The following is a 16,582-nucleotide window of genomic DNA, read 5'->3' on the forward strand; positions in this document are numbered from 1 at the left end:
ACCTCTCCCTGCCTCCCTGACTCCCTCCCTCCCTTTCTTTCTCTCCCTCTCTCTCTCTCTCTCTCTCTCCGCCTCTCTGTAACTCTGACTTTCAAATAAATAAATAAATATTTAAAAGTTCATTAGAATTATGTTTATAATTGTATTGTGTTCTAAACTAATTTATATGTGAGAACGGAAAATCCCTTAGTTTATCATAATCCTTTAAGAAGGGTGCTCTGGCTTCAGAAATAGCTCTAAAATGCTTGGCTTTCTTTTTTTCTGGTTTCAGTGTCCAAACATGATGAGTATAAGTGTTAATTATTTAAATAGATTTATACGTTTGTGGGAAGGTTCAGGGTGTTCCTCAGGAAAATTAACCAGTCTTTTGCAATCAGCATTTCTCATCTGAATCACAGAATTTCTCAATTCCCCTAAGGACAATATAGAACACGAACTGTCCTAGATCTATGGGAGAAAAGCTGGTTCGTTTCGTACAATGGATGCCTTAGGGAATTAGAACTTAATTCTCTTGTGGAATCCCTAGTTGAGTACTGCATTACACAATAAAGTCATACAAAGTATTTGAATCGGTTTCTTAATTTCAGTAAGACTTACTCATAATGTTCACTTAAACTAAATACTCATGGTGATTCTATGGAAACTGGAAATTCTCTCACTTGCAAATCAGATAGAGACAGAAATCTAGGCAGTGGAGACATAGTGTTGGTCTCTTTTCATATATCATACAATATTCTTGCTTAATTGTGAAAATTGGAACAGATATGGCACATCAACTTTCTCAAATTCCTTATCCAGCACATTTTTGATAACTGAATATATGCAGAGTTCAGAAATAAATACTAACAACAATGACATACAGAAAACCCACCATTAAAATATATAGATTGTATCACCATTTACAATGACATTTAACATGTATTTTCTCATTGGGGTTCCATGATGATATTGTGAACTAACATAGGTGTTAGACAATTCATTACACAGACGGAATCAATGAAATTTATAGAGATCAAACATCTTACATAAGATCATGCATTTAACACACGTTGAAATCTATGGTCTTATAATGCCATAGCCTACATTTTTGTCTACTAATCCAGCATTTCAATTATTAAATTTGAAAAGTAAATAGTTTAGGACATAAATTTATTTTAACACATTTCTTCAATCCCATTACTGATATAATGGAATTATATTTATTTAACTTACATTTAAACCATAGATAAACATTTATTTTAAAAATAAAACACATAATGTGCATTGACTCTTTATGTAAAATGGACAGGAAAAAACTCTATTTTTAGCTTTCCACCCCAGTTTCCGTTGACCTTCACACAACAGAACTACCTATTTACTTTGCAGAAGCACAAATTTAACTTCTCAGGGAAAGGGGGCTCTATGACATCAGCTGCATTAAGTATGTTGATTTCCTCTAGGGGAGAAGAGGAGGAAAGGAAGCAACAGACATTGAACAATGAAAAAAATTGGAAGACCAGACGAAAGCACTAATCGAAGGAAGGGAGGAGGAGCAGATGGCTTAGGAAGGAGACATGTGGGAATTGGGGGGAAAGGAAGCAATTGGCAAGGAGTGGGCTGAATGCCAAATTTGTGAAGGATCTGGAAGGCACTGGGGATTTGGATGGGATATGAGTCAGCTGCTTTTTACCAAAATATCACACCAACAAGGGAAATCAAAGAAACCTACAAAGACAGACAGGAAACAGAAAAGGCTTCGAAAAAGAACTGATGACATACCCCATCTGAACAATTCCAACTCTTCAGCATGGGAATGAGAAGTGCTGAATAATTTTTTAATGCATTTATCAATTTTTCTCCTAATTTCATTGCTGATTTTAAACCTTTAATATACTTATGAGAGCAATGATACAGAATTATTTTCAACAATTCTTGACTCACCTTGTGTAATTGTGATTTGTTAATCACTATCATTCATACTATAAGACTATTCATTTAAACCACACAAGATTAGGGTGACCCACTATCCTTGTTTTTGCAGCACTGAGGGGTTTCCTGGGACTAGAATTTACAGCACTTATTCCAGGAGAGATCTGGGAAAACCAAGATGGTTAATGATTCTATCTGTGGCAAATACCTGAAAAAAAGGCCACTAAATATGCTTGTTCATTATGGCGAAACACACTCATGGTGGGAAATTATTTCCACATTTTTCAAATAATGGGTAAGTTCTTAACTCAGTTCTATGATAAATGGTTGAAATTGACAAAAATTGATTTATGTTTGGATTATGATGGAAATAAATAACTTAGAAGAAAATTATCAAGTAAAAAATTATAAGACATACAGAATACTTGTGATATGTTACTTTGAGGATAGGTAGGGAAAAAATTTAAAGAAAATTCAAGGCACAACTTATCAAAGACTAACACAAGTCTTTCAAAACTGTTTATGTCATAAAGCCTCACACTGGCTAAGAATTTTAAACATGAAAAGATGAATGTCTTTTAGGATCTTTTGTTTAAATATTAAAATGAAACAATTCAGGATAAATGACAGGAAGGATATTAAGAGAAAAACAATTCTGCAATTTCAGAATTGATTCTAAGCAGAGCTTGCTATTTACATTGTGTTGTTAATATGTAGTTTTCACTACATTTTATCTTGCTATACAAAATTACTAAAGCATTACATTGATAATATTTTCCTTAGCCCAATTTAGTATTCTTCATATAATTTCTCATAACTCCTTAATTGTTTTCAGCAATAAATTTTGAAATGTTTATGGCTGATGATATTAGGACCTGGCTAAACCACAACTTATACTGTTAACTATAAGGCACATTTGGCTGACTCTGATTCACAATATCCTTTCTAATATGCATCCCCCTTATTCATAGTACCAATAGCAAACAGTTAATTATCATCTTCTTTACATAATCTCCAACCTTGCTAAGATTCTAGACTTCAGAGTAATGATTTTCATTTATTTGGCTATAATATTCAGTTGGACTTCAACATTCCTGTGTCATTTTTGAGCAACTATTACACTTTTTTATAGATCTTTGTTATTTTATAGATTTCATTACTGTACATTAATTATATGAACTAAACTAGACTACATCAAGCCCAGTTTCAAGATCACCATTACCTTCATTCTGTGAAATATCCTCTCTAGATCTCTGCAATTTTAAGATAGCCTCTCATACCAGAAGCAAAGAGATACTGTCATCTGGGTTGCAATTTGCATTGATAACATATAAAAATCCTTATATATTAGGCAAAACCTATGGGATCCTATGGAAAATGTTATAAGTGAACAAAAGGCAGATATTCTTAACGTGTCACTTTTTTCTCACACCACTCAATCTGAAAGTGGCTAGAGCATTAGTGAAATTTTCACTATTTATCTGAAAGAATTACTGTAAAAATTAAAAGTGTAAATATACATAAATTGCTTAGCTATTGAAAACAGTGCATCAAGTGTTTACTGTTGTCATCATTTTCTTTTTCTTCTTCCCATGGAAACTGAATTGACAGGTATAAATGTGCCCTAATGGAAAGACAATCACTTATTCATTGAGTTTTCAAGTGGATAAAATGATGTACCATAAAACATCTGATACATAGCAAGTTCTGAATCTATGATAGCTATTGTGATTACTATATTAGCTTCACAATACAACAACAAAGTACCTAAGTTAACTAACTTATACAGGGGAAAGGTATATTTAGCTCAGTTTTGAAAGTTCAAGGGCATGGTACCTTCCAAGCTCAGTTCTTGTAAAAATCACTTGGCAAATAGTAGATGACAACGGTGGGAACAAGTAGTCACATCTCAAACAGTAGCAGAGAGAAAGAGGACAAGCCAGCCAAGCTTTCTCCTTTTGTAACAGCCTTCTTGCAAGAGCAGGCCCCCAATTACCTAAGGACCTCTCAATAAGTCCAAACTCACAGAGGTTCCACCACCTGCTAACAGCGCCACTCAAGACTAAGCCTCCACTACCCACAAGGACACACACTGTATTCAAATCAGAACTACCACTATACTTTAATAAATTCTTGGTGTGCCTACAATGACCACATTTGTTTGAAAAAATTTACACGTTTACACATTTGTTTGAAAAATGTTCACAAGAAAAAAATGTAGTTTTAAAAATTCATTTTCATAATAGACTTAAACAGAGGGGCTGAATACATAGCCTTTCATGCTAACTTGCAACATTTAATAAGCATTTATCTCATATTTATCATCTGTCAGGTATTGATACTTTACAACTGTACCTGTAAACATTCATTAATCAGTTTAAAACATTAATTCCTAGTTTTCAATGATTAGATCTCATATGCAAACACATACAAATATTGTGTTTCATTAATACAATGGTATCACTGCATTTCTCTTTTATCATGTTAAGGTAAATCATATAGAGTTGTCCGGTAGTATCCTTGGGGACTGGTTCCAGGACTCTGCAGATAGCAAAATCCATGGATCCTCAACTCCCTTATAAAATAATGGAGCTTTTGCATGTAACCTATAAATATCCCCTCCATGTACTTGAAATCTTTCCTATATTACTCATAAAACCTAAATCAATATAAATTTTGTATAAATAGCTATCATATTGTATTGCTTAGGGAATAATAAGGGCAAAAAGTATGTGCATGACAAATGCAAATATTTTTCTGAAATTTTTTTTGAATCCATAGATTTGAATCTCACAGATATGGAGAGATGAATCTAGTTGCTCCTGTTTCATTAATTATCACCTGGGTAATACTGGATATTTTCGTATTTTAACCTATGAAAATATTTCTCCTTAAAATAATCAATTGACTTTTAGTTTAATCTATCCTCCATTAAAAACTGGCTATTTCCTTCTACTTCCACACATGCAATTGAAGTAGCTACCTCCAGGAAGACGTGCATTTCATAGACTCAATTTGAAATAGAGGAAAATGATGCCTCGGACATTGAATGACTTTGTGGGACTCACAAAAACTGTGCTGATTTTTTCACAGATGACAAAGTAATCCATGGAGTGGGCATTAGGCCTGGTGTTTAAGATGTGCATGTCCCATATCAGAATGCCTGGCTTCACTCCTGACTCCAGCTTCCTACTAAACCCTGGGAGGTAGCTATAAATTGCTAAAGTAACCGGGCTCCTGTGACTCACATGGGAAACCTGGAGTGAGTTCCTGGTTCCTGGCTTCAGCTCTGGCCAGCCCTGGATGTTGCAAGCATTTAGGGAATGAACCAGCAGATGAGAATCTACTTTCACTCTGCCTGTCTCTGTCTCTCTGCCTCTCAAATTTTATTTTAGAAATCATCCAAGCCAACCAATATAAAATAACTAATAAAATTTCCAAATAAACTTAATAGCTTATCACAATGTTTTGGTATCAGTAACTTTTCCTTTCTCTTTGCTAAGGACTATTCACTCCACTGAGAAATCTGCTTTTACTCAACTTAATCTTGCAACTGACCACCTTTGTGAATAATTAAGGCCTTTTAAAATTCAGGTAAGCATTTTGAGGTGTCCATTAAACTGTTTAGCTTCTTCTTTATTCAATTTCAAGTTTTAAATTAAACCTGAAATTAGTTTTTCAATATTTGGTGTTAGTTTTTGTCTCAGAGCTAAACTTCTCCTTTTCTACCCTTAGAACTTAAATGTAATATTTCCAAAATTTAGTGAAATAAAAGAAATGTATAAATTTGTAAAGTATATTTGATTGCTGCTGTACATCTAAGGACTCTTGAAGCGCCCTCATCCATCTCCATGAGAAAATTTCATTTGTTACTGCTGGTTATTACTAAGTATCAAACTCATGAAGTAATGCAATGTAATCCAGTTTTCCAATTAAACTACTTCTATTTCCAACTCTAAATGTAAAAAAAGTCTGAAAAAAAAGAATACCAGACACAAACATTATCTACCACCCTTTTTAAATTAATCTAAGAAAAACATGCCTAAAGAGTTCTAAACGATTCTCTTGTCTTGTAGGAGAATAAGAAAATGTTATTTATATATTCATGGCTTATAATCATCACAGAGCTAAACTTTGGCTCAGAATCCAGGTCAGTGTAAAAAGAAACGACGTAAGGATACCAAAAAATACAGGTGCAGCTACAATTCAATTACATATTTCCCTGTTTTATAGGGTGTGTCTTTGTTCTCACAGCTGGGAGAGGTATACTTTAAATTTCCAACAAAGAAAGTCACCACATTAAAGAACTCTAGAAACTCCTATAACCAAAACTGTAGCAATAACCATGCAATCTTCAAGCGCCTTTCATAAACATATTATGTGCTTTAATCTCCTGTTCATCTGTACTCAACACATTTGGCAAAGTACATTAACAATACAAATGAAAACAATCATTTGAATACAAAGCTTAGGAAAGAAGAATCACATAAAATCTTTAATAACCAACATCTCTTAAGAATTTGGTTTTAGTTTGTGAAAGAAAGCACTGGAAATTATGTCATGTATTCTGCGTATGTTCTAAGTTTTTATTTTAATTACTCAATTTTAGTATTGCCTCAAGGAAGAAAATAAAACAAAAACAATTATGATCTAAACAAGAACAGAGATTTTGAACCCAAACTGCTGATTTTTAATCTATTCATTTCCTCGGATGTATAAATGTTTTTTACCTCTAGCATTGCATCAGTTCAACAATCATAATTTATACAAAACACACAGATGGTCTGAGAAACAGTAATAGTTTCAGATGTTACAACTTCCAGCATATGGAACACTATCGTGGGCCATCATTTTGGCAGCATTTAAATGATTTTAAAATTATTTATACATGAACATCTTGGCATAATTTCATGTTCATAAATTATTACAACTCTAAGTTGTTTGATTTCTGATTGGAGATGGTTCGAATATAGACCCTAAGCTACTGATAGGCGAGGGGGGAAGACTGATGCTCTTTAATTAAAGGATACACATCCTGCTACATCCCAAAAATACATGAAGATTCTGTAATAAATTGAACATTTTGGTATAAACCAGAAAATGTTCTCCAATTCAATACATGACACAGTAATAAGTTTCAAGGACTTTTTAAATCCAATTTTTCTATAGCAGTTTTAAGGTTTGAATGTCACAAAAAATTAACACACACACACAGGCAACTGCACAAAACATAACCTTAACATTAACTAACACCTTGCAAAATGTGCATCTACCATCACCTTTATTATTTTATCTACTATATGAGGTACAACAAGAACAGAGACATCTGTATGCTGTGTCGAGCTCCAATCTTTGCAGTCTGTCGTGAACAGATTCAGGGAGGTTTTAACTGCCAGAGCTCCCATGAAATGCCCCTTGTCAAGGTCATCTATGGTTGATCACCAATCAGTTGAGTCCAGTGGTCCAATCTCGATCCCCACATCACTTGATCCGTTGGCTGCAATCCACTAGTCACTGCCATCTCCTTAAAACACTGTCTAGGCTTCAATGCCCTTTTGGTTTTGCTCCTTTCTCTTTCTCTGCTTCCTTACAAGGTTCTGCTGTGCTTTCTATCTCTTCTCCCTGAGCTCTAACCTTTAGCTCTCTTTCCTTTCTACATACATCTACTCCCTTGGTCAGCTAAGTCTGTGTTTAAACAACATATGCACACCAACGAATCCCATATTTACCAGACAGGCTACGTTGTGCCGTGATAAGAAATTTTCAGTGTCATCACAAAAGGACAGCTTTATCATTTGGGGCAGATATGATATTCAAGCTAACAGTTAAGATGTATTTGAGGGCCTGGATTTGATTCCCAGCTTTGGCTTTTGACTCCAGCTTCTCACTAACACAGAATCTGGGAGGCCATAGTGGTGGCTCAAGTAATTAGGCCCCTGTCACTCAGATGAGAAAGCAAGATTGAGTTTCCAGATCCTAAGATCTGCCCTGGCCCAGCCCCAGCCATTGCAAGCATCTGGGCAGTGAACAAATGAATGCGATCAGTCTCTCTCTCTCTCTCTCTCTCTCTCTCTCTTTTCCTCTCAAATTAAAAAAAAAAAGTAAAGGCAAAAGATGTATCACTCATCCATTGTACATATCTATCATGGAAAGACAGAAGTGTGGGAAAGTCTGCTGCACAGAACTCCCAGGCTCAGGCGGTCAGGATGTCCTCCATGCTGTAGCTGCCCTGCTTAGAACCTGTGACTTCTGCAGCTGTAGTGGTAGAGAGAGAGCTGGAGTACTAAAATTTCATTTCTGTGCTTTCCACTCACAATCCCTGAAGTTTAATCAGTCAGACAGATCTGCCTGAAGCAATGAAGCAGGAAAGCAAGTCCTTGCTCTATGCGGATGGGAGGGCTCCACAGCGACGAGGACTGGTATGTCTACCACAACTGAATTTTTCCTCTAGCCTCAACCTCAACTAGGAATTTCTGACTCATATGTCCAACTGCCTATTTGACATTTATATCTAATAAGTATTTACAAACCACCATGTCTGAAACCAAGCTCCTGATACAAAAGGATATCAAAATGTTCATGGAAACATGGAATTAAATAAGTTTTAGTGCAATTTTGTAATTCATAACATATATTTCTCATAAGCTTTTGAAAGATACTTTGTATGAATTTCATGTTTTCTTTGTGCCAAAATAAATTTTACCCTTTTCTTCCATTTAGCATAAATTTTGGGGAGTATCCTTGTACTTCCCGCCCTAAATCTCCTAAAATCAGTGGCATCTCTGCTGACAGCATCTCTACATTTTCATTAGTCAGGTCAATCAGTAAGGTAATCCTTGACTCCACTTTTTCTCACAAGCTATGTGCAACCTGTCAGCACATTCTGCTAGCTGTTGCTTCACAGTATATCCAGAACCTAGTCACTTCTGACTTCCTCCACTTCTAACAGGCTAGTTCAAGCGCCCATTTCTTTCTTGCCTGGATTGCTGCAAAAGGTCTCCCATCTTCTGCCAGTGCCACCCTTCAAAGTTTTCTCAAAACAACTGAGTCTTCTGTTGTGAGGTTTCCGGCTCCTTCTTGTGTGGTTAGAGGAAAAAAGTATTTATAGTGTCTCCATGGTCCTACCTATTCTAGGCTATCTGCTCCCCACAACTCTAGCTACCCTCTCTCTACACATCTCTCTTTGCTCACATTGTTAAACAAACACTAATTCTTTGATCTTCAAATGAAATGTTAGCTATGCTCCACATTAGGGTCTTTGAATTCACTATTTTGTCTGTATAGATCACCTATTTTCCATAGTTCATTACTTTAGATTCTTCAGGGATGCCATCTCTGACAAGCTTGGTTAACCTTTCAGTCCCAACTGCACCCTAATGTTTCCCTCTACCTTTTCACTATTTTGGTTTTTTAAAAAAATATTTATTTATTTATTTGAAAGTTAGAGTTACACAGAGAGAAAGCTAGGCAGAGGGAGAGAGAAAGAGAGGGAGAGAGTGAGAGAGAGAGAGAAGTCTTCCATCTGCTGGTTCACTCCCCGATCGGTCGAAATGGCTGGAGCTGTGTCGATCTGAAGCCAGGAGCCAGGAGCATCCTCCAGGTCTCCCACGTGGGCACAGGGGCCCAAACACTTGGGCCATCTTCTACTGCCCTCCCAGGCAACAGCAGAGATCTGGATCGGAACTGGAGCAGCTGGGACTGCCCATATGGGATGCCAGCACTGCAGGTGGTGGCCTCACCCACTACGCCACAGCACTGGCCCCATTTTGGTTTCTGTACATCATACAGTATATGATACTATGTATCATACTTTTTTTTTGTTTTCTTGAATGTATATTCATAGAATATAAACTACAGAAGGACACTCACTGTTTTTTGTTTAATGCTGCTTTCTGCAGGGCTGAGAATGTTGTGTTCAACACAAATAGGTAATCAGGAAAGACTTGAGGGAAATCAAGGATAATAACAATTTCAGTGCATTTGAATCATTAGGGTAGGAAAACGAGAATTATAGATAATGGACATTAAATTATCCAGACTAAGTTAAGGGCAAATAATATTATCTTGATAGTGCATAAACGCAAAAGAAATCTGTTATCACTAACAAGTGAAGCAATTATTCCCAGGCTCTATTCCCTTGTGCTTCTGACTTCATTTGCTAAAACCAATGTTTCCACATTGAGTGTGCTTTGCCACATGAGCTGGGTCAGCCTCAACCCAACCCCTAGAATTATAAAAATCCTTTTAGAAATTCATTTTGAGTTTGAAAAGTGCTAGGTATTCTCTCAAGCTCCCTGACCTCTTACGTACTGCAGCCATCTTCGGCTTTCGTACTATTTAATTTTCGTGTGAATCTGTTAACTCATTGTTTATAAACAGTGTAGTATTTGTTAAGTTTAAGTGGTCTATGTCGTAACTTTGTTCTTTATCTTTAGTGCCAAACTTCTCCTCATGCATTCTTCTGGGGAAGGGGGCTTTAAATCTTGGCTCACGAGTTCCCAGGGGATGGATATGAGTGCACACTGCAGAAAGGACACCATAAAGGGGAATACTGTACAACACTGTGCAATCGCAGAATCAATGAGATCTTCGTGATTGAGGTGCTTCAGCAAAAACCTCAAAAGACAGAACAAGCAAGCAAGTCACGTGGAATCCCTGCTGGCAAGAGCAAAATGCTTCGTAACTTAAAACTATAGATCACGTAATTGTCTACTTAGATCAGAGCTGGAATTCTGAGATCCAATAATCTAGTCATACAATGAGATAAATTTATCACTAACCATCATTCAAAATGAGACTTCAGAAACAATTTCGAACTCTATGGGACAGACAAGCAATTCACAAAGCAGAAAGAGACAAAAAAAAACACTGGAGTGACTTAGCAGGCCTTCTGGAAACATACTAGATAACCAATGTATCTTTAATAAATAATTTTTATTGTAACATATGGGATAGTTAAGAGTGCCAAGTTAATCAAACATAAAAGTGTTAACTTTAAGGCATTAAAATCCTAAGTATAGGGTGTTTGAGTGTTTTGTTGTTGTTGTTTTGTGTGTGTGTGTGTGTGTGTGTGTCTGTTTTACTGAACTGCAAACACCATGCATTTCTCCACTTATTTTCATGTCAACACAGGGCCAACTGAAGACATATTTATTTTAAAGGAGAGCTGAAATGGGTGCCAATTCAAACCTTCATTTAATGAAGAATGGGATGGGAGAGGGAGCAGGAGATGGGATGGCTTGCAGGTGGGAGGGTGGTTATGGGGGGAAAAACCGCTATAATCCAAAAGTTGTACTTTCAAAATTTATATTTATTAAATAAAAGTTTAAAAAAATAATCGACTTCATTTTCCTGTTTTTCTCTGGTGAAGACGTGTAGTTTAGACCCTCAGGTGTTCCCACTGTTGGACTCAATACTCACAGTTATCCGTTCATCCTTGTCGTCCAGGGGAATGCCGTCTTTCTTCCACGAGATGGTAGGTTCAGGATGGCCTCTTGGAGGTTGGCATTCCATTACTGCAGGCTCCCCTACTGCCACCATGACATCGGAAGGGTTTTGTCTGAAGTCATCCCGTAGTACTGCAGGGACAAGAGTACATCCTTAGACCCAGCAAGATATGCACCCAGTCCTTATCTCTGAACTTCAGAAAAAGAGACATTTATTATAATAAGCTACTTAAACAGCTACTGCACTACAGCTTTAAGAATATATAGCAGCTTACAGACATTCGCAATTTAATAAGGATTTGGCCTTGAGCATACACAGGAGGGATAATTCGATGTTCTTCTTAGACAACTGGGCAAGTCTGTGCTTAGTGCCCTCAGAGTGAGTATTTGCTTTATTTTTAACTTGCATTTATTTTCTGCCTAATGTCCATAGCTTCCTTGTCCTTATGCTATTGAATATAACTGAATCATCTTGGTATTATATGACACATCATTATGATGCTTTCTGTAATTAAAAGAATTATGCAAGCATACAAACAAAAATACTACAGGAAAATAATTCCAAGCAACTATTTAAGAAATAATTTACAAATATTTAAAATTAACATGTAACACTCTATAATCATAATGTAGATATCTTCAATATTAAAAAACACTATGTATATTTGCAAAGCGATCACTTTCAGAATCATTTTCTGTGTTTTTCTTTTGACATTGACTAAATGTGAGTATCAGAAAATACCACTGATGATAACAGCATGCTTTTTTATATTATTATTAGTTGTTGGCAGTTGGGTGGTATCTATTATCTCATTTTATCCTTAAACCTATTCAAAATGAGAGAGATTCCTAACTATTTTTATATATTATTAACCTACATTTTAGAGAATAAAATTATCCATTATTGTAGTCACAGCTGGATATTTATAATATTGATATCTACCATAACAATAGAGTAAAATTTGGAAAATTAATCAAATACATATTCCAAAGCAGTTCATATAGTAAAATTGTCCTCACTACCCTGATAACATCAAGGGTCCCAGAGCTATTTGGCATCACTTGTCCACTTGTCTTATTTCACAATGCTTACTAGACATGTAATCTTTTTTTTTTTTTTTTTGGACAGGCAGAGTGGACAGTTTGAGAGAGAGACAGAGAGAAAGGTCTTCCTTTTGCCATTGGTTCACCCTCCAATGGCCACCACGGCTGGCACGCTGCAGCCGGCGCACCGCGCTGATCCGATGGCAGGAGCTAGGTACTTCTCCTGGTCTCCCATAGGGTGCAGGGCCCAAGCACTTGGGCCATCCTCCACTGCACTCCCTGGCCACAGCAGAGAGCTGGCCTGGAAGAGGGGCAACCGGGACAGAATTCGGCGCCCTGACCGGGACTAGAACCCGGTGTGCCGGCGCCACAAGGCGGAGGATTAGCCTAGTGAGCCGCGGTGCCAGCCAGACATGTAATCTTGAACATGTTACTTAATACCTATTTCCCTATAAAACAACGATAGAGATGTATACTTCAGTACAAAGTCTAATAAACAGGTATTTCCCTCTACCCCCTTTTCCTTGATTCTATGTATAATAAAATATGGACCAGTTTAGTAACTTAATTTGATGGTACTTAGAATGTTAATTAAGCTGTTGAGTGTGTAAATGTGAAGTGCTAGACATTATTTATCTTTTAAGTGGTATTGTATTGAATCCCTTCTACTATGATGCTGTCCTGGAATGCAAATCTCTCCATTCAAACGGCATTTGGAAATGGATGAAGTACTATAATGTCAAAAATTATTTAAAAATCACACAAATTTTGGTTTTAAATTTAGAGGCTCACCAAAACCTAGCTTGTCCTCAATGCAATTCTTTACATTTTCTTCCTCTGTGACCACCTAAGTATATACATAAATCTGCATAAACACTACACACATTCAAAATCCTGTTTTTCAATCTGCATATTGCTACAACCTGGGAATCCACATATTGTTAACACTTGGGAAATACTGTCTCAAAAAGCATGCTTGCTTCCTTATCTTTGGAAAGAATAGCACAAGGAAAAAGAAAGAAATGGGAATATCTCACCAAACTGTTATAATTTTAACTTTAATCTATACAATATTAACAAAAATATATAGACACAAAGGTTAACCCTGTGGAATTGAAAATCCCAGCTAGTTCCTACATAATAAAAGAACAGAGTATGAAGACTTTCACTATTTTTAAGTTTATATTATTACTAGTTATTAAGAATGTACCACAAATAAAATGCAAAGTTTACAGATAAAGCAAATGAACTGATCTTAACAAGCATATGTGATTTTTGCTGGATCATATTATTACCTTATGATAACACCTCTGAAAAGTTTTAACATCCTTGAAACATCCAAAAGAAAAACATGTTCCAAATAAAAGTGAATAATTTGCACAACATTTTTATGTAGTAAGCTTAAAACCATCTTGGTAATAATATATCTTATTTACAAACTGAGATCACTTCCAAAACCAGTGAATAATAATATGTCTTGCAAAAATATTGAAAGTATAAGTCAGATAAAGCGAAGATATTTCCCAATTTATTATGTTATTTGGGCTTTTACAGTATGTAATGAAAAGCTAACAAAATGTAATCCATTAAAGATTGTTGCTCAGATAATATTCATGTAATTATTTTTGCAGCTGTAGAGCATAAAAGTCTAGTATTGCATATGACTGCAGGCAATCCTGCAGAAAATTATGAATTTAAAATACTTGTTCTCTGTTCTCTAAGAGCAATTTTTCTTCCTTATACTTATCCTGCATATTTCCTTTTGGGTAAAAACATCATGTGTCACATTATAAAATGGTATGAACTTTTGGTTGAAAGTCCAATTTTGTTAATTCTCAAGTACAGAAAATAAAACTAAAAATCAAATTCACATGATTGGCAGCATTTTGGCAGAAAAACCAAAGATATTGTAAGTATTCCCAGGTACAGATCTGTTTCAAAACCTCTCCTCTCCTACCTCAATTAATGAACATGTGTTTTCTAACATTTCTCAGTTTGAACAGTCTGAAGTTTTAAAATTTGAAACTAAATTTTCAGAAAGAAGTTTTAATATTAATTGAAAAGAACAGATAACTTATATGGCGTATCTAATAAATATCATCCAAAAAGGTGTTAAACCACAGCTCATCCTAATATTATAACATTACATTTCTTTCACATTGGTATAGTTTGATTGTATGTGTACAGGTTGGTATACTCAATGTGTCACAACAGGTTTCTAAAAATTATTTATTTATTAATATATTTATTTATTTGAGAGAGAGAGAGAGAAAATGCATCTCCATCAGCTGGTTCATTCCTAAAATGCACACAACAGTCAGGGCTGGGCTAGCCTTTGGGAGCCAATATCGCAGAACTAAATTTGGATCTCCCATGTGGGTGGCAGCCATCACTTGCTGTCTCCGAGGATGCACATTAACAGGAAACTGGAACTGGAAGCAGAGGCAGGAACGAACCCAAGCCCTCCAACATAGGATGCAGGCATTGCAAGCAGTATCATACTGCTACACCAAATGTCTATCAACAGCTTTTCATGTTTCCATGCCATTAACAAAGAAAACATCAGCTACCTTGAATCTTTGACTCTCCTGGAAGTTTTTTGTCTTGAGAAAAATTTTTACCTAAAATTAATTCTTTAAAACAAAACAAAGCCTATAATCATTTCTGTTTCTGAAAAATTTTATAGTTGTTTTACCATAATTATCAAAATAAGTAAATACACTTTCAGAAAAAAAAGAAAGAAAAAATGGAAGGAAGGAAGGAAGGAAGGAAGGAAGGAAGGAAGGAAGGAAGGAAGGAAAGAGAGAGAGAAAGAAAGGGAAAATCTGGGTAGTGTTAAGAAGATAGGAGGCAAAACAAAACAAAAAAAAAGAAACTGTTCTAGGTGTCACTGATACTATAATATTTATCAAACACCCTTTACGAGAGTGTGTGGGAAACTACAAGCTACCTACAGTTCAGGAAATCTTGTATCTGAAAGGTATTCAGCATTACAGAGCAAGCAGAGAGGTGTTTGCCAACATCTAACCCCTCCCACACAAGCAACCAGGTCCCAGAAAACTTTGTTCCTAGCCTATGTTACTCTCCAGAAAAAAGCATAGGTCTCCTGGTTTCCAAGGCAGTCCCCCTGCTGTTTCTTCCTACCATCTCATAGTTGTACTGTACAATGTCATTCTCCCATCTAATCCACTGTATTTCCCACAAAGCCACTCCATTGTTGCAGAAGGCTTGACTCACAGTGTCTGTGCAACCCGCTCAAGCGTTCCTAAATTAATTGTGTTCCTTAGTCATGTGGTGAACATCTGGGAACTGAGTTCTCCAGCTTCATGAATCATGGAATCTCAGCACAGTAAGGGCCTGAAAGATGTGTGGTCCAAATTTTTTGTTTCAGAAATTAATAAATTAAGGCTCCTCAGGGAGAGAAGGGCATGTCACATAAATAATAATGATAAGGTTAATGTGAGCACTATAATAATAATGTTAGCAATGGCTGATGTCTATTGAACATTTATTATGTAAGGAACTAAACTAGGATCAACTCATTTAACCCGATTACAAGCCTGTGATAAAGTGAATTTGTTAGTTTCGTTTTACAAGTGAGGAACGTGAAAGGACTTAGAACACAGATCTCTAGTCCATAAGGAATTCTTCTCTACTAGGCTGTCCACTTATCTGGTCTGATCTTACTACAGTGCTCACCATTCTAAATACTTAAGTATCATGACATCATGATTAATTAATACTTCAACTTCTTTCCATTAAGTATCATGACATCATGATTAATTAATACTTCAACTTCTTTCCATTGAAACACAGGTAAATGAGAAAATTTCCTTCTCATAATCATTTGAGTATTTTTCTTTCTTGTATTTCCCCAGATTTTGCATGTTTGCAAGCGGCCACTTCACACTTTCAGAAACACTCTGAGAATAAGAATTCATTATTTACAATATCTGTAACATGCTACTTCTGATCAGCAATTCTTCTGTCAATCACAAAATGACTGAACAAGCTGTATAATAACAAGTGTTTTAATTAAATACAGATATTTTAATTAGAAGTAGGTGTCTGGGAATAACAAAAGAGAACATGCAATTTTAGGATTTATTTTATTTTCCTTAAAAGACTACTTTATCAATGAAATGTTTTAGCACATAATAAACTGTTGTTGACAGGGAGAAGAA

The 16,582-nt window shown here is 35.8% G+C and overlaps 1 protein-coding gene across 7 annotated transcripts in view; it reads right to left on the bottom strand.

Moving 5' to 3' along the window:
- ROBO1 (roundabout guidance receptor 1) overlaps positions 1-16,582 on the bottom strand; it is a 1,247,412-nt gene that overhangs the window by 156,786 nt on the left and 1,074,044 nt on the right. For all 7 annotated transcript variants that reach the window (XM_089330676.1, XM_089330673.1, XM_089330675.1 and 4 more), the window contains one exon: positions 11,329-11,486. In XM_089330676.1, coding sequence (XP_089186802.1) covers positions 11,329-11,486 — 158 coding nt within the window. The remainder of the gene's footprint in view (positions 1-11,328; positions 11,487-16,582) is intronic.

Source organism: Oryctolagus cuniculus, chromosome 4 (assembly GCF_051225735.1).
Source record: "Oryctolagus cuniculus isolate XC-2025 breed Fujian yellow rabbit chromosome 4, ASM5122573v1, whole genome shotgun sequence".
In the NCBI taxonomy this organism is placed as follows: Eukaryota; Metazoa; Chordata; class Mammalia; order Lagomorpha; family Leporidae; genus Oryctolagus; species Oryctolagus cuniculus.